This window comes from Ictidomys tridecemlineatus, chromosome 6 (assembly GCF_052094955.1).
Source record: "Ictidomys tridecemlineatus isolate mIctTri1 chromosome 6, mIctTri1.hap1, whole genome shotgun sequence".
NCBI lineage: Eukaryota > Metazoa > Chordata > Mammalia > Rodentia > Sciuridae > Ictidomys > Ictidomys tridecemlineatus.
In genome coordinates this window covers 166,404,309-166,427,852 of record NC_135482.1, presented here as the reverse complement: position 1 = coordinate 166,427,852, position 23,544 = coordinate 166,404,309, and the positions used below count along the sequence as shown (strand labels likewise).

General features: G+C 33.7%; 1 protein-coding gene across 10 annotated transcripts in view; it reads left to right on the top strand.

The window, feature by feature from the left end:
- The window catches only part of Cog6 (component of oligomeric golgi complex 6), a 145,410-nt gene that overhangs the window by 15,413 nt on the left and 106,453 nt on the right, over positions 1–23,544 (top strand). For all 10 annotated transcript variants that reach the window (XR_013423421.1, XR_013423422.1, XR_013423426.1 and 7 more), the window contains exons 5-13: positions 204–315; positions 2,049–2,131; positions 2,506–2,576; positions 5,052–5,145; positions 11,087–11,215; positions 11,294–11,385; positions 12,984–13,048; positions 17,840–17,931; positions 22,530–22,647. Coding sequence is in view for 2 of the 10 variants with exons in the window: in XM_078016086.1 (XP_077872212.1) it covers positions 204–315; positions 2,049–2,131; positions 2,506–2,576; positions 5,052–5,145; positions 11,087–11,215; positions 11,294–11,385; positions 12,984–13,048; positions 17,840–17,931; positions 22,530–22,647 (856 nt within the window). In the remaining 8 variants the exon portion in view is untranslated. The remainder of the gene's footprint in view (positions 1–203; positions 316–2,048; positions 2,132–2,505; positions 2,577–5,051; positions 5,146–11,086; positions 11,216–11,293; positions 11,386–12,983; positions 13,049–17,839; positions 17,932–22,529; positions 22,648–23,544) is intronic.

The window sequence follows — 23,544 nt, the reverse complement described above, 5'->3', positions numbered from 1 at the left end:
GTTTCCAGTTACTTTATCACCTGATGCATTTCCAATAAAATGAGTTTCTAACATTTAAGGTAGAAACAAGGTTTTCAAAGATACTTAGAATCTTTAACAACTTTGTTTTACAAAATTATTGTCAGAGGGTACAATTTGTTTTATAGATATGCAAATGCATTGCATGCTTGATTTCTATTCCTTGTTTTTTTTTCCTATTATAGTCAAAGATTAGAAATTCGAGCACAAGTTGCAGATGCCTTCTTGTCTAAGTTCCAACTGACTTCTGATGAAATGAGTCTTCTCCGAGGTACAAGAGAAGGGCCAATTACTGAGGTATCCTTGCTTCTATTAGAATAACTTGAATTTAACAGTGTAGCAATTACACATGTTATGGAGAATGTGTTTCCTTTAAAGCTTATTCTAAATTGAGAAATTAAGATGCACATTTTAGCTTTTAATTTTTATTTCTCAGAGTTACATTTGTATTTTTATAAAGTCAGAGTACGACACAACTTATAAAGAAACCTGGGGCTGGGGCTGTAGCTCAGTGGCAAAGTGCTCACCTAGCACGTGCGAGGCCCTGGGTTCGATCCTTAGCACCACGTAAAAATAAATAAATAAATAAAGATATTGTGTACAACTACAACTAGAATATATATATATATATATATATATATATATATATATATAAAACAAAAGAAACCTGCCTCACTGTTCCATTCCTGTCTCTCCAGTCTCATCAGCCAGTTTCACCCTTGTTAACTGCTGCTTTTGCAAATTCTGTTCTAGGTCTTGAATTTAGAATATATTTTTGTTATTTATTGACTGTTTTATGTTGATTCACTATCATGAAATATAATTTAGCCTCTTACTTCCTCTTCTCCTCCTTAAGCACAACGGTACACACCTGTGTTCTCTTTATCCCCTCCACAACCCTCAGTAGTCTCATCACATTTCCTATTTGTGAGTCACAGTGAGGTCACATTGAGTAGGTGTTTCTTTCTTTCTTTCTTTCTTTTTTTTTTTTTTGATTTTTTTTAGTTGTAGATGGACACAATACCTTTACTTTATTTACTTATTTTTGTTTGGTGCTGAGGATTGAACCCAGTGCCTCATATATGCAAGGCAAGCACTCTGCTGCTTAGCCACAATTCCAGTCCGGAGTAGATGTTTCTTATTTTATAACTTCTATCTTTCCTGGAGTTGGAAATTGCTTATCTTTTCATGTAATTGACTTTTTAAGCTTATGCCATTCTTTGCAAACTGACCAACAGAATTATGAAACCTCTCAAAATGTTAAATAAAAAAGAGAAGTTTCAGGGTTTTTTGTTTTGTTTTTTTTCCCCCTTGAAGACAATGGTTTGTGCCAGAAAGGAATATTTTGGTCTCCTGATTGGGAGGAGCTATATAAACTTAAACCTGATGTTATAGGGATCAAAGAGCAAGAAGGGTTCTTGAGGTGGTGATGGAATTTCACTGAGTGTCTCAGTAGTACATTTTCTGGAAAGTAAGGCTCTAATATGTTTTCCTTAGGAAAAATAATCAGTAATCAGTTCAGCATCAGTCAATTCTTGGTATGTAATGAGCGTCTTTTATGTATCCAGCTTTGCATTCTGTTCATGGGTAAGGGGGAAGGAGAAAAGAGAATGGCTGCATAGCTGACATATAAAACAGCATCTTCAGCAATTAGAGTGATGTGCCTAAGTCATAGATATGTAATAGTGGGCGTGTTTTTGCTTTTGTGTTAATCTTCAGGTTTGCATTTGTCTCTCACTAGATTATACACTTTTTGAGGACAGGGACTTTTGTCTTTAGAAATTTTATATTCCTGGCAACTTAGCATGCTATTTAGTACATGGAAGGCATCAAATTAATGTGTCTTAAAATGTGAAGCAATACCTGTTATACTTTGTATAAAAATTGGAAGAAAGTTAGGATTGGTATAAAGAGACTTCATTAGAATATATGAAAGTCTGTCTTCTCTTTATAGTGATCTTTTAATTTAGAATAATATAATTTTACCTGACAGCATGGACATATTTAAAGTCATCTTCTTAATTTTAAAGGATTTCTTCAAGGCATTGGGCAGAGTAAAACAGATTCATAATGATGTCAAAGTTCTCTTGCGAACAAACCAGCAAACAGCAGGGTGAGTAACTGTTCCCTGCACTAGTAGTGTTGCTACTTATGTTTACAAAGTCTCAGACACTTTTGATTGTATTTAAAACTGTATGACATTTTATGAAATAAGGGCTTAGTCCATTATTATTTATCTTTGGGAAAGACAGAAGTTATCTCTGACATTAGTTATACCCTAGTAGTAGTTGATAAGTAAGTGATACTATTAAAAATTGACATTTATTTAATTAGAAAAATTATTGAAAAATTATTCTCCAAAATGAAGTTAACATAGTATAGCTAAATCATTATGTAGTAAAACAAAAATAATTAGGTACTTAGATATAACTATTGACTGAAAGTTTAAGTTGTAATCTTCAAATTTTTTTTTTTTTTTTTTTTTAGTTTAGAAATTATGGAACAGATGGCCTTACTTCAAGAAACGGCATATGAAAGACTTTATCGGTGGGCTCAAAGTGAGTGATTTCCTTCATGTTGTGTGGCTTCATGAATATCAGTATTTGATAATTTTATTTGGCCTTTATTTGCTGTAATTAGATTTTAGTAATCAAAAGTAGTTTTGAAAAGAAAAGTGAACTTTACGTTTGAACATTGTCTTCGTGTTTACATCCTGAGCATCTGCTCTCAGCCAAGAGCATATTTGATGAAGGATGATGATTAAAAAAATGAAGGCAGTGTTTCTGTTTTAGGTTATCATTAAAGCTGATTGGGCATCTCTTGTTATTTACATAAAGTTACAAATGATGAATTCATTTTCTTTTTCCACTGTAACAAATTACCAAAAACATAATGCCTTAAAACAATACAGATTTATTATTTGACACTTTGAAATCAGGCATGGTCTCACCATGCTAAAACCCAAGTGTTGGCAGGGCTGCTTCAAGGGACAGTCTATTGTTTCCTAACTCATTCAGTGTATTGGCAGAATTCAGTTCTTGCATTTGCGGGGTAGAAGTCTAAGTTTCCTTGATGGCTGTCATTGAGGGGTTTTTCTATTTTCTTGAGGCCTCCTACATTCGTAGGCTTATGACCCTTCTCTGTCTTCAAAGTCAGCAGTGATGAGTCAAATCACTGTCTCACTTTGAATTTCTTCTGCCTCTTTTCCCACCTCATATCTCTGATGAACTCTTCTTCCATTTTAAGACTGTGTAATTGCCTTAGACCCAGTTGGGTAATCAGAGAAAACAATCCTACTTTAAGGTATATCATCTCAATTACTTTGCCAAATCCTGTTTGCTGTGTAAGGTATCATATTCACAGGTTCCAGGGATTTGGTTGTGTGTAACTTTGGAGGGCTATTATTTTGCCTACCACAATGCTCTATTTACATTTGTTTTAGCATGTTTCAGTAAATTGTTTGCAAAATAGCCTGTTAAAACGGGAGAAGATAGTTGAAATGAGCAAGAGTGGAACAGGTACACATAATATTTTACTGTGTGTTACTACCAGCTCACTGTTGGAAGGGCCTGGAATTAAATCTAGTTAGCCAGTTACACCTGTACTACTGTACTGGGAAAATCCAGTGCTCTGGTTTGGATGAATGTATTTTTTTTTAAATATTTTTTTTAGTTGTAGATGGACACAATTTCTTTCTTTCTTTCTCTTTCTCTCTCTCTCTCTCTCTCTCTCTCTCTCTCTCTCTCTCTCTCTCTCTCTTTCTTTCTTTCTTTAGATGCTTTTCTTGTGATGTAGATTGCCTGCCTGCCTGCCTGCCTGCCTATGCTGAGGGTGGAACCCACTGCCTTGCCCCTGAGCCATAGCCGCAGCCCCTGGATGATTGTATCTCTGAGCCTGCTTGTTTTTCTGCCTCTCTTCTTCTTTACATTGTCTGCTCCCATCAGGAGTTGTCTGACTTTCTCTCTTGGAACTCAAATCCTGTCTCAACTTTCAAGTTAGTGCTAGGGTTCTCTGTCTTCTAGAATTATCCATAACTGTAGTAAAGCATAGTGACTTCCCCTCTCTGAACACTAATCTCTGGAAATATTTATTTAGCATCCAGAATTATGCTACACTGTTATGATATAACTTTTCACACATACATCTTATCTCTCTAGTTGGATTTCTACTTTCTCAACAGCAAGGACATTGCCTCACATTTCTTTCTGCGATCTCTACAGATGACATAGTGGTTCTCAACATTTACCATTGGACCTTGACTACTACATTCTGTGGAGCCATGTAGAGATGCTTGGGTTTTTCTCAGTGTATGCTAGAAAATGAACTATTGGTGCAAGGTCCTCAGATACCAGAAGATTGGGAATTTCTGAACAAGTCATAAGTTCTTTGAACATAGTAGTTACTTGTTAGCACTTTATGGATAAAATTGAATAGTAAAATAAGGAAAATGTTGACGTAGAGATTTTTTAGTTTAAAATGTAAATTTTGGGGGTCTGGGGTGTAGCTCAGTGGTGTGGTAAAGTGCTTGCTTCACATGGGCAAGGCCCTAGGATTGATCCCCAGCACCACACACACAAAGTTTCATAAAATCCAAACTATTTTGAAATTATAATTTTATTACCATATATCAGTTATGCACACTAACATTTTAGCACACTATTTAAATATTGCTCCTGAGGAAATGCACTGGTAATATAATTTTAGTGTTTCTTTCCCCTCCCTTATACTACCATGTATATGACAGTTATTCAGTAAATGTTTATTTATTGATTTTTTTTTCCCAGAACTTTAGTTTTTCTGTAATAAAAAAAATACAGATCTGTAGTATGGTTGACAGCATTTGTGGTTATGTAAGGTTACATAAGTATTTAAACTTACTTTTCTAGTTTGGTTGACCATATAAAACAGGTTTTATTGACATATTCTCTACGTTTTTAAAGCATTTTTGCTATAGAGTTTAGGTTGCTGGTATACAGTGGACATAATAAATATCCAATTTTAATTTTAACAAAGGTTATAATTTTGTTTTACAGGTGAATGCAGAGCATTGACACAAGAGTCATGTGACATATCTCCAGTTTTAACTCAGGCAATGGAAGCCCTACAGGATAGACCTGTGTTATACAAGTAAGAAGGCCCTACATTATAGACATGTATTATATAAGTAATTTTCTTTGATAATTTTTATTGATTTTTAAAATACTAACAAATTCATGTATAATAGCTTAAGTAATTATGCTTTTCAGTGATATTTTCACCCTGTTGTATATTATTTGAATGTTACTTGCTACAGAACACAATATGGATGGGAAGACCAAGGTGTCCTGTATCTAGTTGTTCTCCTAGATATGTGGAGGTTGAGTGGCTTAATTAGCCTGTTATCTCATTAACTGCCTTATAAGTCACTATAACTCCTATATCAACTCTTCCTTTGAGAAGACAGTCATATAGGGTCTGTGAGATATAATCACCCAGAGATGAAATAAGAGTATTTCCATCAGTAGGTTCCATCAGTAGGATTCAAGTAGAGAGAGGATACTGGTTTTGATCTTATAAATTATTACCAATCAAGAACTCCATGGTAATGTTTTAGATGAGAATCCTATGCATTTAGCTTGTTTATTTATAAATTATCCTGCATTTTATTATTTCTCATAAAATAAAAAGTAAATATTTTTTTAAAAAATGCCTGGAGTAGTATGAAAATAAGCTTTCAGAAACCCAAGTAAACAGCCAAGGAACTTGTACAGAGTCATTGATCGGATCCTGCTCTGAAACATCTCTTTCAGAGGATTTCTTCTTTACTTTCTGATTGGAACATTACTTATCCTATCATAGACTTAGAGAACACAGGGCTCAGGATGTCGCTCAGAGTGCTGGGCCAGCACAGTACAAGGCACTGACTTCAGTTCCCAGTGTGTATGTAGGGGGGGCGTGGGGGGAGTTACAGAATACAAAGGTTGGGACTTCTGTGTAAAATAGCAACACTCTAGTGTGTTAAGCACTGTTCTGAGTGCTGGAGACACAACATCAATAAAACACTCCCATCAAACTGCTTTATTTTATAGAAACAGACATAAGAAAATGCATTTTAATAAAATATACTAATTGCTGCTTTAGAGGGAGTATCTCAGGTGTTGGGTTGTTCACATATTCTGGGATAGGGGAAGGAAATGATTGTCAGGGAATATTTCCTAAGGGAAAGAGTTATAAAGTGATTTCTGTGGTTGAATAAGTATTTTCCATGGAAGAAGCTACTGAGTAGAACATCCCAGCTTGAGGAAATAACAGGTGCAAAGATGTGGACTGAGAGCGAACATGCGCTTTTGGGAGATTGATTGCAAAAGTTTGCCCTTGATTTAGCAGTAAGAGCCAGATCATAGTACCCTGAATGTTGTGCATGGTCACTGTTGATCAGCAGCTTAGCAGCTTGTTTCTACTTTAAAATTTCTTTCCAGTATTTTTACTTCAAGATACTGGCATTGATTATAAGTCTCTTGGTATGTAAAACATTTGGTGTTTAATTTTAATCAAGTGTTAGTTAACATTGTCTGCAGATTAATATTTGTTCATAAGGTTTTGTTCTGAAAGATGCTTCTGTGCCTTTTTGTGTTTCAGACACATAAAAAGGACAGTTGACTTCTCTAGTCAGCATTTTTAGAGAATTGTAACTTTTCCATTTCCCAACACATACTGTATATATTAATGGGATTCTCTGTGCTCTTTCCCTACATGCATACAGCATGCAGGGATTGTATCCATCCATCCTTCTTCCAGTCTCCACCCGGCGGCCTCCTTCCCAGTCTCTATTAATCACTGTTTAAACAACATACAATACTTGTTTGTTGATGTCTGGCTAATTTCACTTACGATGTCCTCCAGTTCCATCCATTTGGTGCAGATGACAGGATTTTATTCTCTATGGCTGAACAATGCTCCATGTTTGTATACCATATTTTCTTTATCTGTTCATCTGTTGATTGAGTCCATATATTAGCTGTTGTGAATAGTGAAGCAGTAAACACAGACATGGGTTTATCTCGTTTGCATTCTTAGCTCATTTCTTTCGAACATCCAGGAGTGGGATAGCTGCATCACATGGTAGTTCTACCTTTAGTTTTTGAGGAACCTCCCTACTGTTTTCCATAATGGCTCTTATAACTTATATTCCCACCAGAAGTGTATAAGAGTTCCTTTTCCTCTACATTCTCATAAGCACTTGTTACTTTTCTTTTGCTAATATCCATTCTAACTGGGGTGAGGTGGTACTCACTGTAAGTTATCATTCTTGATCAACACTTGGAAAGAAGCAATTCAATATGAATTCATAAGGTGAAGATTTCTTTTTTGGGTGGGGTTTGGGGAGTACCTGAATGGAGCCCAGGGACACTTTCCACTGAGCATTAACTCCAGCCCTTTTTATTTTTTATTTTAAGATAGGATCTTACTGAGTTGCTTAGGGCCTTGCTAAGTTGCTGAGGCTGGCCTCAAACTTGTGATCCTCCTGCCACAGCCTCCTGAGCCAGATTTCTTTTTAAATTTGTAGTTGTGAAAATGCTTTCTCGTTTTTTATTATTGATATTTTTATATATGAATAATGCAATACAATTTATATTACACATATAGAGCTCATTTTTTCATATCTCTTGTTGTATACAAAGTATATTTACACCATTTTGGGTCTTCCATACATGTACTTTGGGTAATGATGTTCATCACATTCCACCATCATTTCTAACCCCCTGCCCCCTCCCTTCCCCTCTCACCCCTCTGCCCTATCTAGAGTTCTTCTATTCCTCCCATGCTCCCACTCCCTACCCCCCTATGAATCAGTCTCCTCATGTCAGAGAAAACATTTGACACTTGTTTTGGGGGATTCGTTAACTTCACTTAGCATTATCTTCTCCAACTCCTTCCATTTACCTGCAAATGCCATGATTTTATTCCTTTTGTTGCTGAGTAATATTCCATTGTGTATATATGCCACATTTTTTTTAGTCCATTCATCTACTGAAGGGCATCTAGGTTGGTTTGGTTAGATATTGTGAGTTGTGTTGCTGAGCCAGATTTCTTAAACAAGCCCTTGAAAGCTTCATTTTCCTTAGCTGTAAAAAGAAGATACTAATGGTACATACTTTGTAGGGCTGTTGTGAAGATTAAATTGGTTTATTCACATGAGGTGCTTTAGAATATTGCTTGGCATAGCATTAAGTTTTAGATATTATTTATTTGGAAAGGAGATGACTAAGAAACTGATAGTTAAGTAGGGTTGTACTTAAGGTCTATATGACAAGCAGGGGAAAAGCTGGAAAGATGGAATGGAGAGGCAAATAGAGTGGTAAAGGTTTATCTGGGAAAGACACGTGCCAGGAAATGGGCAATGATGGCAAATTTAAAAGACTTTAAGAGACATTAGGGAGTGGAATGGGGAAGTAGTTTTTTAAAGAACATTTACTGGGATTTGATGAATGCTTATAAAGAGAAAATTTGCCTTTTCTTAAGTAATCATCTGTCTTCCAAGGGGTAGTTTCATTAAATTTAGGAAAAACTTAATATTTCATGTTAACCACCAGATGGCAGTATTTGAACTTCTTTTAAGTTATGTGTAAAAGCTTCTCTGTACATTGTGTCTCAAATGTGTTATCATGTGCAAGAAAAGTATCAATTATTGAAAATAACCTAACTCAATGTTTCTTAGGTAGTATATAACTGTAATACTAATGTATTATTTTAATAAATCAAGTACAGAAATTTCTTTAAAAAGAAATTTATTATAAATGGAAATGAAAAAATAGATACCTTTTCTTTCTAAACCCTCAGAACATAACTTATTTGAGAATGTAGTAGTTTTTACAAAACTTATTTTTTTTCATTTTTATGTATTTTTGTTGCATTCCAAAGAAAAACAACTATACTATTCTTTTATCACTTGACTTTTAATCAAATTTTTCTTTTTTTAACCAGAATTTTCTTTTATTCAATATAGATGAACAAAATTTAAAAAATTACACTAGGGACATTTTAGAATGTTTAGACACTTTGAGTGTTTATAACCTTATAAAGCAACATTTTGAAATTTTGAACTTTATTGGAAGAGAGTCTGATTTTTATCAAAATTTTTCTGTTTTTGAGAGAGATGTTTCATGGCCATGGATATTTTGAAGATTCTTCATGGCTCAGTCTGTTTTGCTTAAATTATATTTGTTTTGCAGAAGGATTATAATGTTTATTAATATCCCATATTATATCTGTTAAATTGCAATGTTTACCTGGGTTGCTTATCCCCTCCCATTTAAAATAAATGTGAATTTATGTGTTTCTGGTATAACTGTCCCCCCAATGAACAATCTTGGAACAGAAATCATGTTGTTTTTCTTTACTATGGTAGCGTTTTAGGAAAGGAGATTAGTTTTATGTATTTAAAAAGTGAAAAGTTGGGCTGAGGTTGAGCTTAGTGGTAGAGCACTTGCCTCACATGTGTGGGGCACTGGGTTCGATCCTCAATACCACATAAAAATAAATAAATAAAATAAAGATGTTGTGTCTCTCTAGAGCTTAAAAAAATAGTTAAAAAGTGAAAGGTTTATGAATTTTTTACTGTAATGGGTTGTCTGATCATAAGAGCCTTATTTCACAGGATCAGATACCTTATTCACATAGATCTTATGTGTAACTGAAGAGTAAGAGATCCAAATAGAAGTGTGCATTTTGATCCTCATATGTTTAAAAAAAATGGAGGGCGGTCATGTAGTTTAACAAGCCTTGCTTGTAGTGCATTTTCCCTTTCCTTGGCTGGCGTGTCATTGCAGAGAATTTCAAAACTATTTCCTTTTAATTGAAAGCAAAAACACACACAAAGAACCACAGTCTAGTTAATAGTGAACAGTCCTCAAAAAGGTTTGGATTTCTAAAAATTCTAGTTATTTGCCACTTCACTACACTTTTCCTTTTAGTTGAAAATAATACATCTCCCAACTTTCTCATATTTAACAAAATGTGGAGTTTTCATTAAGTTAGCAACATGCCAAAGAATGCAGAAGGACCTAAGGAATGAGTTCTGCTGGAAATCTTTGGGAAATGTTGGTAATTTTTGTTAAGGTATTATTGGTTAATAAAAAATAATTCTTAATATTTAGACTGGGAGAAAATGTTAGGAATTTAAAAGCTGGGGTGTGAAATCTGCTGACTTTAGGTTGATACAAATATTTTTCCTGCGTACATTAAAATAAAACTTTTAACTGGGGAGAATGATAATGATAAGAGCAGAGCCCAATCAATGAAATGGGTACTCCTGGCAGCTCCAGGCCATCCTCATAAATTGCTCCCCAAATTTTCCTGTCTTCCCCCCTTCCCTGTAGAAAAACCCCAAATTTTCCTGTCTTCCCCCCTTCCCTGTAGAAAAACTTTCCCCCATTTTCAGTTACAATAGGTGACTTCTAAATGTCTGTTAAAATAAGAGATATTTATTATGTATGCATGATTGGTTAATAAACTTAAGGAACATCTAATCTCTATTTTTTGGAGTTAAAATAAGCTTTTAAAAATGGATAATAATCTGGGGGGCAAATTTTGGTGGTAAGTTGTAATAGTATCATAAGGAGAATTTTTTAATGTAGAAGAAAAAGTTTTAATTTTTGGATTACACAGTTCTAATTATAACCAGCTTCTGAGAATTAGGTATATGATTTCACATAAAACTATAGAACGTCATATTTTGGACTGCAAAGAAACCAAAACCTGAAGAGTTCAGGATTCCCACCTTGGCTCGATTTTCTTACTTTTGCTAATCCAGGGCGCTATTCCTTGTTGCCATTGAGGAATAAGGAACTGTTTTAATCCCAGTCCCAGCATTCTTTCTTGGGAGAAGCATTCTTTCTTGTACTTTTAGACTGAATTTTCAACATGCTAAACTTACCTCATAATATTTATTTTTAAATTTAAAACCAATATAACTTAAAAGAATACCCAAAGATGCTTTAACTGTGTTTGCTTATCTTAGAAATTATGTGATTAGCTTGATGTAATTTAGGAAAAACCCCCAACTCTCTCATATAACCTTGTCTTCTAGGTATACCTTAGATGAATTTGGAACAGCCAGGCGAAGTACAGTTGTTCGTGGGTTTATTGATGCTCTTACAAGAGGGGGCCCTGGAGGTACCCCAAGGCCCATTGAAATGCACTCCCACGACCCTTTGAGGTACAGTAATCGACGTCAGTAGAGACATCAGTTGATCTTTTTCCCAGGACATTTTTACTAACATGTAGTTGTCATTAGGTATGTGGGAGATATGTTGGCGTGGCTTCATCAAGCTACTGCTTCTGAGAAGGAACACCTGGAAGCCCTCCTGAAGCATGTAACAGCACAAGGTGAGTGCACAATGGGTACTGTATTGCTAACACCAGGCAGAGAGCAGCACTAGGCTCTTGAGGCTCCCTATTTCTGTTCTTGTTGCCCCTCTTCTTCACTGAGATAAACACTTCACTTCTAGATGGTCTGGTAAACATCCTTATTCCTCATCCTTGCTATGACTCCCCCCACCCCATGCTGCTAATAGACTTCCTCCTCATTGCTATCATCCTGTCATGCACAGTTCAGTTTTGTAGCAGACCCTCTTACCTTCCGCTTCAAGCCTACGCTCCTCTGTTTTGCTCCTAAAACATTTTTGGAGTGTCTGGTGTATTATTTCAGATCCTTACCCTGACACTTTAAAGGTAAAAATTAGTATTAACTTCATTGTATCTGTGAGTAAACAGACTGAGTAACTTGCTTACTGTCATTGAGTTGGTAATTCTTTTATTTCTATCACCAAGCATCTTTTTTCATTCTCATGAAACCGTTATACAGAGGTTTTGTTACGACATGTACTAAATGTACTTAAAATTTTTGTCTTGGTTTTAAGGGAGAACAATGACTACATTTAATAGCTGCTAATATCTATAGAATTTCAAATCATCTTAGTTGTGACTGCCTTCGAAGGCCTGGTTAGAGTCTGAGGGTTTGGTGTGTAATTGAGAGATGCTCTCTTTGATAGGAAGTGAAGGGAAATATTTCATCTGGTAATACTTGACTGTTCTGTGTGGCTCAGCCATATATCACTGTGGTTTATCACATGATCGATAAGAGGCCATGTACAAATTGGTGATAATAATTAAACTTCATAAATTTCAGCTCTTTAATATTAGATGCTACATATATCTTAGATTGGCATATTCTCCATTTTAAAATTTTAAAAAATCTGTTATTATCCTTATTATCTAGTTTAAAAAAATGTATTTCTTTAAAAGTGTTTTAGAACAGTATACATGAGGGACAGTATTAAGAGGTAGAGAAAATAGTAATATATAGTCTACTTATAGTATATATAGTATGTAGTAGCATGTATAATTTAGATGAAAAAGGTTATTCTACAGCAGTGACTTCAATCTTCTGAGCCTTTTCTTTTATATGTAAAAATGAAGGCAGTTATAAGTAGTAAATGTCATTACCTAGTACAGTGCCTGATAAGTAGTTGGTATTTTTAAAATGTCAGTGTCTTCTATGAGATTGCAGTGTTTGTTTTTCATCTTTGTCCTTGTCAGTTTTTGTGCCCTGTGCTGCACCTTGAATAAGGTTTTTGTAGAACAAGTGCTAGTACCTCTTCACATCTTCCTTCAGTTGATACGTTTCATGATCTTTTTTACCATTTCATACAGTTACTCTTTTTTCACGATGAATGTTCATTTTATTTATTTAACAGTCAAAGGAATTAAGAAGACTTTTTGAGACACACATTAGTCATTGACACAATTAGTAATTTGTTATTACGACAACTAGTAATGTCCCCGAAGATATCAAACTTAATACAATATTATGGTTGTTTTAAATGTCACTAATGCCATTGATCCTGGTATTATTGTTACCTTTTAGAACTTATGTGAAAAAGTTACATGGAAAAAATTTTTAATTTTGTAGTACTTAATTTTAGGTGTTGAAGAAAATATTCAAGAAGTGGTTGGGCATATCACTGAAGGTGTGTGCAGACCTCTAAAGGTAAAATATTTTGTTTTTATATGTTACAAAGTGTCTGGTTAAACAATGCTTTATTCTCATGAGTTTAAAGAAACTGATAATAGCTTGAGCTAAAGTTGTTACTTTGTTAATACATTTATCAAGCTCAAATAAAGCACATTTGAATATAATCATTGTCAGTTTTTTCTCTAAGAAAGAAAATTAAAAATATTCTTAGTTTGCATATATTGACTTATTTTTTACAGATTATTTCCCACAGTTATTTACATTAATCAGTTGAGAAAAGTGTTTTAAATTAAAATAATTAATGTTTTAATTCTTAAAGATTTCCTATGAAAATGTTAATTTATTTTATTACTTCATACACAGTAATCTTGTTTATTATAGCAATAAATAGTTATTAATCAAAGGTTAAAATATTGTATACTATTATTGTCATCAATATTATTTACATTAGAGGAACAAAATTTGGAATCAAACTTGGGCAGAATTTTCCATTTTGCCATTTAATCATATGTTGCTTAACTCTTCTGCACCATTATTTTCTAACACTTAACCTGAATGTGGGAATAACTGCTGTAAAGGGTCACTGTGAGGACTAAATGAGATAACTGTATACTTCCTAGTGCTAAACTCTGGAGCAGATTTTCTTTTATTAGTATTTATGGAATACTTGGTAATTGTTGTCTTTTCTTTGTTGACTGACCTCAATTTAGCATATAGAAGTTGAAATTTGTGAGTTTTGTGGCTTATTTATATCAAGAATTAAGGTTAAAACTAATTTATTTTATTTCTTTAAATTTTATCTCAGACAAGAAAATCTCAAGACAACACACCCAAATTTAATTATTACTATAACTTGATCATCTTTGGGTCCAGTTGTATAACATCTGTAAACAAATAGCAAAGTATTTTATACACATTTCCCAAATGAACTATTTTTTGTCATAGTTTGATTTTCAGACATTTATAGCTCATATAAATGTTGCTTGCTTTGTATACTAGTTATTAGAAAAGTAAAAAAAAAAAAAAAAAAGAAAAAAGAAAAATAAGATTTTTTCCCCCTATTTATAGTCACTTATGGTTAAGTGAAACTCCTAGTCACTTTGATAAGTAAATTGTACTTTATTTGCCTTGCCTATTTCCCCCTTCCTTACTTACAGTATTATTTCTATTGCAACTTTTCTTTTTTAAAAAATAATTACATAAAAGATTATAATTCTTTGATGTTTCAATGGATCGTATAGTTTCCTGTCTTAGTCTGATTAAGAAATGTTCTATGTTAAAATTGTTTAACCCTCGGGGCTGGGGTTGTAGCTTAGTGGCAGAGCACTTGCCTCGCATATGTGAGGCACTGGGTTCTATCCTCAGCACCACATAAAAATAAATAAAGAAAAAAAATTGTTTAACACTCATTATCTACATAAAAAATTTTATACTCAAGTCTGCCTTTGTTTTAAAATGTACTTAGAAATTCTTATTTCATTTTCCTTAAATGTATATACACAGAAAGGTTTTGATAACAATTATAGGACATTACTGTGACCATCCCTGGCAAATTATAATGTAAGATACCAAAGGTAAAAAAGAAATACAGTTAACAAATACCTTTTTTATTTGTAAAATGTAAAAGGAGTCCTTTTGGTTTCTGAAGTGGCAGAAATCTTAAAATCTTTCCATATGCTAGTAATGTTTATTGCATACTGCAGAGAATGCTTTAGAGGTGTTCACAGTTGTTATAGTCAAATGAGCTTGGTAGTGATTTATGTCATGATCCAACAACTCTTGCACCTTCCCTTCCTTTATACCCTCACAGAAAATGTTGCACTATTGAAGAATTTTCCTCTTATGTGACTTCATTTGGCTATCTGATATCATCTTCAATGATGTAGTTGTTAGCTGAGGAACAAGAAATCTTACTTTAATATTTTCTTTTGCAAGTATAATTCTGAATTTTTTCTTAGAAATTATCTGCTTTTGCATTCCATTAATACAACATTTCTTTCTTCTAGACGAACAACTAACCTTTTCTTAATGACAATATATGATATTATATATTTTGACTGCTTTCTGTCAATTCAGTCTTTTTTCTTTGTAGGAATGATTTTTTTTTTAAAGGACAGGGGATATTTTGATTTTTGAGACATTGTTTTGCTTTGTTTTCTTTTGTTCGTTCTGAAACCCAGCAGGACCTCATGCATACTAGGCAAGCATTTTACCAATGAGCTACATCCGCAGCCCATGGAATTTTGATTTTTTGAAGCATAAAGAAATGGTCTCAGTGGTCATAGATACATTTGAGAATCTTCATTTTTTATTTGCTCTATCCTGTTCAGCCTTTTCTTTGTCCTAATAAAGTAAAATTTCATAGGTTATAGACTAAATATTTGCAAGCATATGCATTAAGACATGATTTTTATACTTATTTCCTGTTTTAAAAAAAATCTGTGCCCTAAACTTAAAATTAAATATATTGTGTTAGGATTCTATGGCTCATCAACATCCAACCCATTACTTTTGAAGGTGTATTCACTGCTAAGTTATAGCTAGAAACATCAGAATCCATACACACACACAACCTTTTGTTCTTTAAGACCATGGGTAAGATGGTCTTTTAATGTAAATGTTCTAGATTACTGAAAGATGCAGCCATCATTTGGATTCTGTTTCTTTTAATAAAAATTTAGTGTATGTAAATTACAGTGGGTTCTATGAAAATGGGTGTTTATGAGCTGAATACTGTACTGCAGGACACACTCATGGTGTCCCCAGGGACTGCTGGAGACCTGGGGATGTTTTCCTACTCTGTGCCTTACCTGTGAGACTGAGGCAAGGGAGGCTTGTCAGTACCCCTTCCTGGCTCCCTTCTCCCCGGGTCCCCAGGAGCACCACTTCTCATGCCTCCTCACTCCTGCTGGCCCTGGAGAAGAGAGCCACTGTTCCTATGTCTTGCCAGCTTTCCTGCTGTTGGACTACCTGTTTTGCTACTTTAAATGTCTGCCTGTCCCGTCCTTGCCCTTCTCATGGTACAGTTATGATTTACTGAGTGGTTATTATGTGCTAGAACTGTTACACAAACTTTAGATCTACTTTAAAGTTCTGATAATAATGTTTGTCCTTCACAGTCATTGCCATTTTAATTTCCAATCAGTCCTTGCTGCTACCACTTCTTGAGTCTCTTTTTATGTTTTTTTATTTTTGTTTCTCTGGTCTCTGGTTGTTTTTCCTGATACTTCTGGCTTTTGCTTAATGGTTGGTCTCTTACTAGCTCTCATAAGACATGTTGCTCCTTTCTATGTGGCAGACAAATCAGTCTTGGTGTGTCATTTGTGAATCTCCTGATGCTGCCGCCCGCCTCTGTCGTAGTGTCTGCCTTCACTGACAGAGGCCGCTTTCCCTCAAAGCCTTTGTGGCATGACCCTTCAGGTGGGCATTGCTTTTCTTTCCTCTTTCTTCCTTTCTCCTTCTATTCCCTCTGCATTTTCTTTCCTCCTTTCCCACCCATCACTCCTTTCTCTCTGTCTGAAGAGAACTGGAATAAAGAATATTTTCCTGATGCCTCTAAATTCTAGAAGGCAGGTTGCCAGATAATCTCAGATGGTGTTATAAATCTGCTAAGGAAAAACTCTGTCTATAGTTAACAACCTTTCTATTTTGTTCTAATAATTATATTTGATATTTAGAAAAAATATCATTTTATTGATGGAAGATATAATTTAAGTTTCCATGAGGCCTGGATCTAAAAAGAAATCATCAAGTGGAATTACGATTTTTAAATTCAAATGCCATTCATGATTTGCAGTATAGTGTAATTTGCTCTTCTGTTGCTTTATTCCAAAGGATCAATTTTATAAACACATCAGTATAAAGATAAATTAATTTCTGTAATTCGAGAGGTTTTGTATGGTGTTACGCATACATTTATAAATCTCATTTTATCAGGTTTCATTTGTTGGCATTGTGACATATTCTGAAATCCAATTACAGAGAAACTTCAACTTTCAAAAGGATTTATTAAACATCTGTTGTGTATGTGCTGTTCTACCAGATGCTGCAAAGATGTAAAGGAAGCAGAAAACACAGTGCAGTGTCTGTGTTCATATGTAGAATTAGGAAAGCAAGAAGCTACAATATAAGTAGTAGCTTAAGGGCAGATGCAACATATAAGTAGACACATATCAGTGTGGTTGAGAGTGTGTTCATTAGCAATGAAATATAAGGGAAGAGAAAGATCAGTGAGAGATGGAATTTTAATTAGAGGAGAGTCCTCGTAGCTAATGTTGAGCCAGATCTAATTATTGCCCCAGTAGTTTTATAGTTAGGTAAATATGCTGATACTAATTTACAGTTTATCTCCTTTCCTATATTCTGATTAATAGGAACAAACTTGGCACAATAGCTTAAGAAATTCTTTAATTTTGGGAGGAATATTTTGTGACAGAGCATTTATTTTCACCAATGATATGTATTTTAAGAATATAGCAACTGCTTTTGTGATTTATTATTGAACTAAATTTATTTTCAAACTGGTATTAAACTTCAGAATGACCCCATTTTATGTGATATTTCTGATGATAATTTCCCTAAGCCAAATTCTGCAGATCACAGATCATTTTTGTAGAGTATACCTATGTTTAAGATGTTTATCATCTCTTATGACTTACTACTAAGAAAACTACTATTAAGAAGGTATTTTATGATCTCTGCATTAATGAAATTGTTCTTTCAATTTTGATGCTATTCATACCACATCATTAATAAAGAAAAGACATTTTTAAAGAAATGTTTAATTTTTGTTACATATTTTAATAGGTTCGAATTGAACAAGTGATACTTGCTGAACCTGGAGCAGTTTTATTATATAAAATTTCTAATCTCCTCAAATTTTATCATCATACAATCAGGTAAGTGGAATAATGAAATGTGCTTGTTAAATCCCTTGGGATATTTCTTATCAGTTAGAGGGCAGTATAAGATATTTTGTTTTCATTGGGTGCTTAAGTGTACTGGTAGAACTTCCACATGGTCTAATTCCTTATGTGCCTGTTATACCTGCATATTTATCTCCATGCCATTTCGCTTTTTTTCTTTCTTCTTTAAGCAAACCACACATACACAAACACACACAACTTGTATGACAATATAGATCTTCAAAGTATTTATTGAGTTTTCCTATATTAGTAAATAAGGTCCATGACAACTGAAGCAACTTTATAGGACACAATGAGTGACATATCCTATTTTAGATGTAAATAACCTAAATTGTTCTTTAGCATTTGGTTTCCTATCAGTGATAAAATAGAGTGATAATTTTATCTTCTCTACATAAGAGCAACTTTGTCTGATTCTAAAATTTGCACTCATTTTTGCTTTGATGTATTTTGGTAGTACACACTTGAGCAGTATTATAAATGTCACTGGAAATCTGCAATGTTTGTGGAATTGTTAAAACAGTGTCCTTCTAAGCTATATTTTTAATAATCTCCATATATTTCCATTAAAAATTATTTAAAATCCAGTATGCCTGTATCAGGATCAGAATTCCAACTGTTAAAATCCAAGAGGGTTATAACTGTTTGATCCAGAGAGGTTCAGGGATCACTAATTCACAGAACACCACAAAAACTACAGTGATGACTATCTACCTCTTAGAGACTGAGAGTAGCCACTCAAATGTCAATCTAAAAAAAGGGCTTCACATCCCATTGGTAGATTTTCAAATAAAACTAAGCCACAGGCTATAGCACTGATCAGAGATAGGATTGGGGTTAATATAACATTTTAGATACAAACTTAATATTAATATTCCTCATACTTGTAACAGTAAATTAGCTTCAGTTGTAATGAGTTAGACTTCTTAAAATGAGTATGATAAATACTTAGAAAACATAGGAGCAACTAAAAACAAATAGACATAGTAAGTGGTATGTTATAAAAAAGTTATAAAGTAATTTTAAAAAAATTGTTTGGTAATACCCATGATGGTGCTACATAAAAACCTATTTGAAGGTAATGACAACTTATCTTCTAATGTAGAAAACACTATAAATAAAATCAGTTGGATTTTAAAGATAATAATAGGTTTTTTAGGCTCTGAGAATTATAATTGTTCTATATTTGATCATAGTATGGAGGATGACAATCAAAATCTTTTGATATAGGGTTTTTGCGTGTTCCTTTTCTACTTGGTGACACATTCCCTCACTTAGTCAGTTAAAAAGTTGACTGTAAACTTGTTGGTTTTCTAATTGTAAGGAAATAGCAATGAACAAAACAATTCCTAATCTTACATTCTAACAAGGGAAACATATGATTTTAGATAGTGATAAGAGCCCTGAAGAGAAATATAGCAGGAGAAAGGAAATAGAAATTATAGGAAGTGACCGTGTATGGTAGGTGCATGTTTGTGACAATTTCTGAAGCTCTTTCAGTGGAGGTGACAGTTGATAGTCCTGAATAATGTGGAGAAGTTGGGCATGGAAAGATCTTGGAGAGGGATCTCCTAGGCAGAAGTACACTGTATCTGAAGCTAGGAAAAGGTTGCACTATGGAGACTCAGAACGGAGACCAGTGATTGGACTCTATAATGAATTGGAAGGAGTAGGGGAGTCAGAAAGGTAGAGAGAGGCAGGTCATATGGGACTTGTAGACCAGGCTGAAGATCTAGATTTGACTTTGAATCGTTGAGAAAGATTTGAGAGGATTTTGTGTGACCAGAGCTGAATAATGAGTAGAGTTACTCTGGAAACTGTGTGGATAATATAATGTAGTGGCATTAAGGGGAAGCAAGGCAGGTATTTAGGAAGCATAGACAATGTGTTAGGCAAGAGTGATAGTCTTCAAGGTGGTGATTCTGGAGTCATTTTATGTTATAGCCAGTAGGACATAAATTGTCCAGGTAATGTGAGATGGGAGTAGTCAAGGATGAGTTCTTGGCATTTGGTTTGAATAACAAGGTGGATGATATTGTTGCTTGTTGTGATGGGAACTGTTGGAGAGGAATAGGCTGATGGGGTGGTGGTGGTAAAGAGTCTAGTTCCGTTTGGGCCAAGTCAGATACGATATACCTGTGAACGTAGAGTAGATCTTGAATGAGTGACATAACAGAAATGAGGGCCCAAACTATAAATTTGGTAGTCTTCAGCATATAGGTAATATCTGAAACAATAGGACTAGGTAAGATTACTTAAGGAGTGAAAGAGTGAGGAATAAGGCCTAGAACTGAGGCATCAGGCATGCCAGTGTGTAGATGTCAGGAAGAGGAGAAACTCATGAAGAAAAGTGTAGAGGAATTGCCAGTGAACTTGGGGAAAAAGCAGGAAACATGCACAGTCTAACCAGTGTACTTCCTAGATGTGGAATCCAGGAAACAAGGAATCTAGCACACTCTTTCCTAGAACATTTCGCCCTAAGTCAGTAATTGCTCTGTTTTTGTATTTGTTTACGTTCCTTTGCCCTTATCACTGTTTTAGATCCAGTCTATTAAATGGGCTGTACACTTCTGAGAGATATAGCCTAACACATTAAGGAATCCCCTTCTCCTGGTTCCTCCTGACCTCCCTCTTGGAGCACTCTTTTCTTCCAGTCTAGGTGGTTACTCTCCAGGCCTACTGTATGGCTGTCAGGTGAGGTTCATCTTCTTCATCAGTCTGCTTCTTTACCATGTTGGCTGGCCCCAATTCCTTGTTCAGCTCTGAATAGTATTAATGTGCTTATAAAGGTGTAAGCATTAAATATTTATCAGAACCCTATAATCATAAGTGTATTAGGAAAGCTGGGAAAGGTCATGTTTGGATATGTGGTAGGAAAGAACTGTGTGAAAGAGTTTAACTCTTGTCTTCTATATCAGTATATAATACCTAGAACTAAAACAACAATAGGCAAATAAGCATGTTGGGTAGAAATATGAAGTGAGATATCAGAAGAAATGTCTGTAAGTATCTGGACCAGTTACTGAACACTAGTGAGTACTCAGTGACTGGTAAATTCCAGTCCTGAGTAACTGTAAATTACAACCAGTAACTCAAAAATACTGTAAATATATCTTGGTATTTCTTCATTTTTTTTCATCAAAGTGTCAGTTTCTTTTTGCCATCATTTAATTTACATCCACTATTGCTTAATATATACATTTATTTTGAGGAATAGTCATTTTGATTGTTTGCATAGGCATATGTGTTTCATTTATAATATTTTTACTGAAATATTTATTTCTTTTAAAAATACAGGTATTGTGACAGATACCTCTTTAGTAATTGAATTGTATTTTACTGTTTGCTTTAAACATTTTTTAACTGCTAATTTGCTTTCTTTGTATGAACTGTGTAAGAATTTATCTAATTTATTTCAGTTGTAGAATGTATTGAGATATATAGTATAAATATTTGCTTTTGTAGTAACTCACATATAATATATAATTTATCAATACATTTGCTGTATTTTTAACTTACTATTTATCATTATTTATAGATGTCATAATATTTATCTTGAGCAATCTGGTTTAGGCATTATATGATTTTATTGTGCCTTTACAAATTATAACTTGCTACCAAATTATAGTATATTTTCACATCAACAAAAAATTTCCCTAAAAACAATTTAAAATTGCTTTTAATATATAAATTAGGAAAATAAAATTGGTATTTGTTTTATATGGATATTTATCTTAGATTCTGGCAAAAATGGAAAACCATTTGGATTGATGTAAGAAATATTTTATATTAGTAAATTAAGAATTATGGAATGTACTAATGTAATTGAATATTCCAAAATATCAGATTTTTCATAATTAGTCTAAGAGTCCTACTTTTTAAGCAGCCATATTAAAATTGAGAAGCTATAATTTTAGTTATTGATATAGCAGTTGTAATCAAAAGAACTCAGTATTTATACAATTTAATTATTTTATTAGTAGAGCTGTTGATGGAATGGCTTTTTTAGAATTAAAAATAGGTCTTGGATAATCAAGACTCATTTACTCTAATAGAGGAAAAATAGAGGTACAGTTTACACATTGCAGAGATAGGTTCTAACCTACAGTTGTGCTAAAAGAGATTGTGAAATACTAAAAATAGCATAGGTTGAGGATCCCTTATCCAGAATGTTTAAGGCCAGAAGAATTTTAAACTTAAAAAGTTTTCAGATTTTGAAATATTTACATAGACTTTATCAGTTCAGCATCCCTAATCTGAATATCCTAAATCCAGAGTGCTCTGAATCAACTTTTGAATATAACATGACACTCAAAAGTTATAGATTTTGGAGCATTTTGGATTTTCAAAATAAATATGCTGAACATATAGTTTGTTTTCAGTTTTCCTTTTTCATCATTAACTAAAAAAACCCATAATTTTATATGAAGCTGGAATAATTTTTTTGATTCATAAATTGTATTCTAAATAAAAACTTTCATTTTAATATAGGTCTTTTTAAAGCATTATACTAAAAAAACCTGAATTGTTTTAGCTTCTGTTTTGCAATCTGAAATATTGTTTGCTTTTAGTGGCATTGTTGGAAATAGTGCAACTACTTTATTGACTACCATTGAAGAAATGCATTTGCTAAGCAAAAAAATATTCTTCAATAGTTTGAGTCTTCATGCAAGTAAATTAATGGACAAGGTATGTTTGAAAAATGCAGTTCTTAAACTATGTGACTGTGAATTTTTCGCATTTAGAGATGTTTTAATGTCTTTACATTGGTTAATGATTCCCCCCCCCATCCCATCTTATTCAATATTCTTTTGAGTTCTTACTTTGAGAGCAAAATTCATGTTGAGTGGCTTACTGGATCCAAGTTTATAATCTGTCTTCCTGGAATAGTATAACATTGAGTCATAAGTGGAGATAGAATGTCAAGCCCTAGTTTCACTACCATTTTTTCCATAACCAAAAATGTGTAACTAAAGCAAACTTACTATATTTAGGTAGGAGCCAACACGCCACACAGATTAGAAAACTGGAACTCTTAAAAAACTTTTTTTCAAACAGCTTACATTTTTATCCTCTGATGTTATAACATTGTTCTTATGAACTTTGTGCTCCTTTGGTTTTTATATTATAATTATTTATAAAAACAAATATTTAGAAAAAATACCCCACAAAGGATAAATCAATGACAAAAACCTGGAAGAGTCCTATAAGATGTAATATTTTAATTTGAGCAGGGTATTGTGGCAGGGCCTGTGGAATGGGTTCATAATAGTTAAATTTTTTTGTTTTATTATTAGTTTTTTTCAGAGATGTGTCCCAATCACCATGCTGGTTTTTTTTTTAATTTGTTGAGGACCTTTATTTTTATTTATTTATATTTGGTGCTGATAATCAAACCCAGTACCTCACACATGCTAGGCAAGCACTCTGCCACAGAGCCACAACCCAAGCCCAATGCTGACTTTTTGATTGTATAACTCTATCCAATAGTCTGATCATATTATTTTTGATTGTACAACTTCATCCAATGGTCTGGTTCGTATTAGGCATAAGTTTTATCCTGAAGAATAGTATTATATAGTGTCA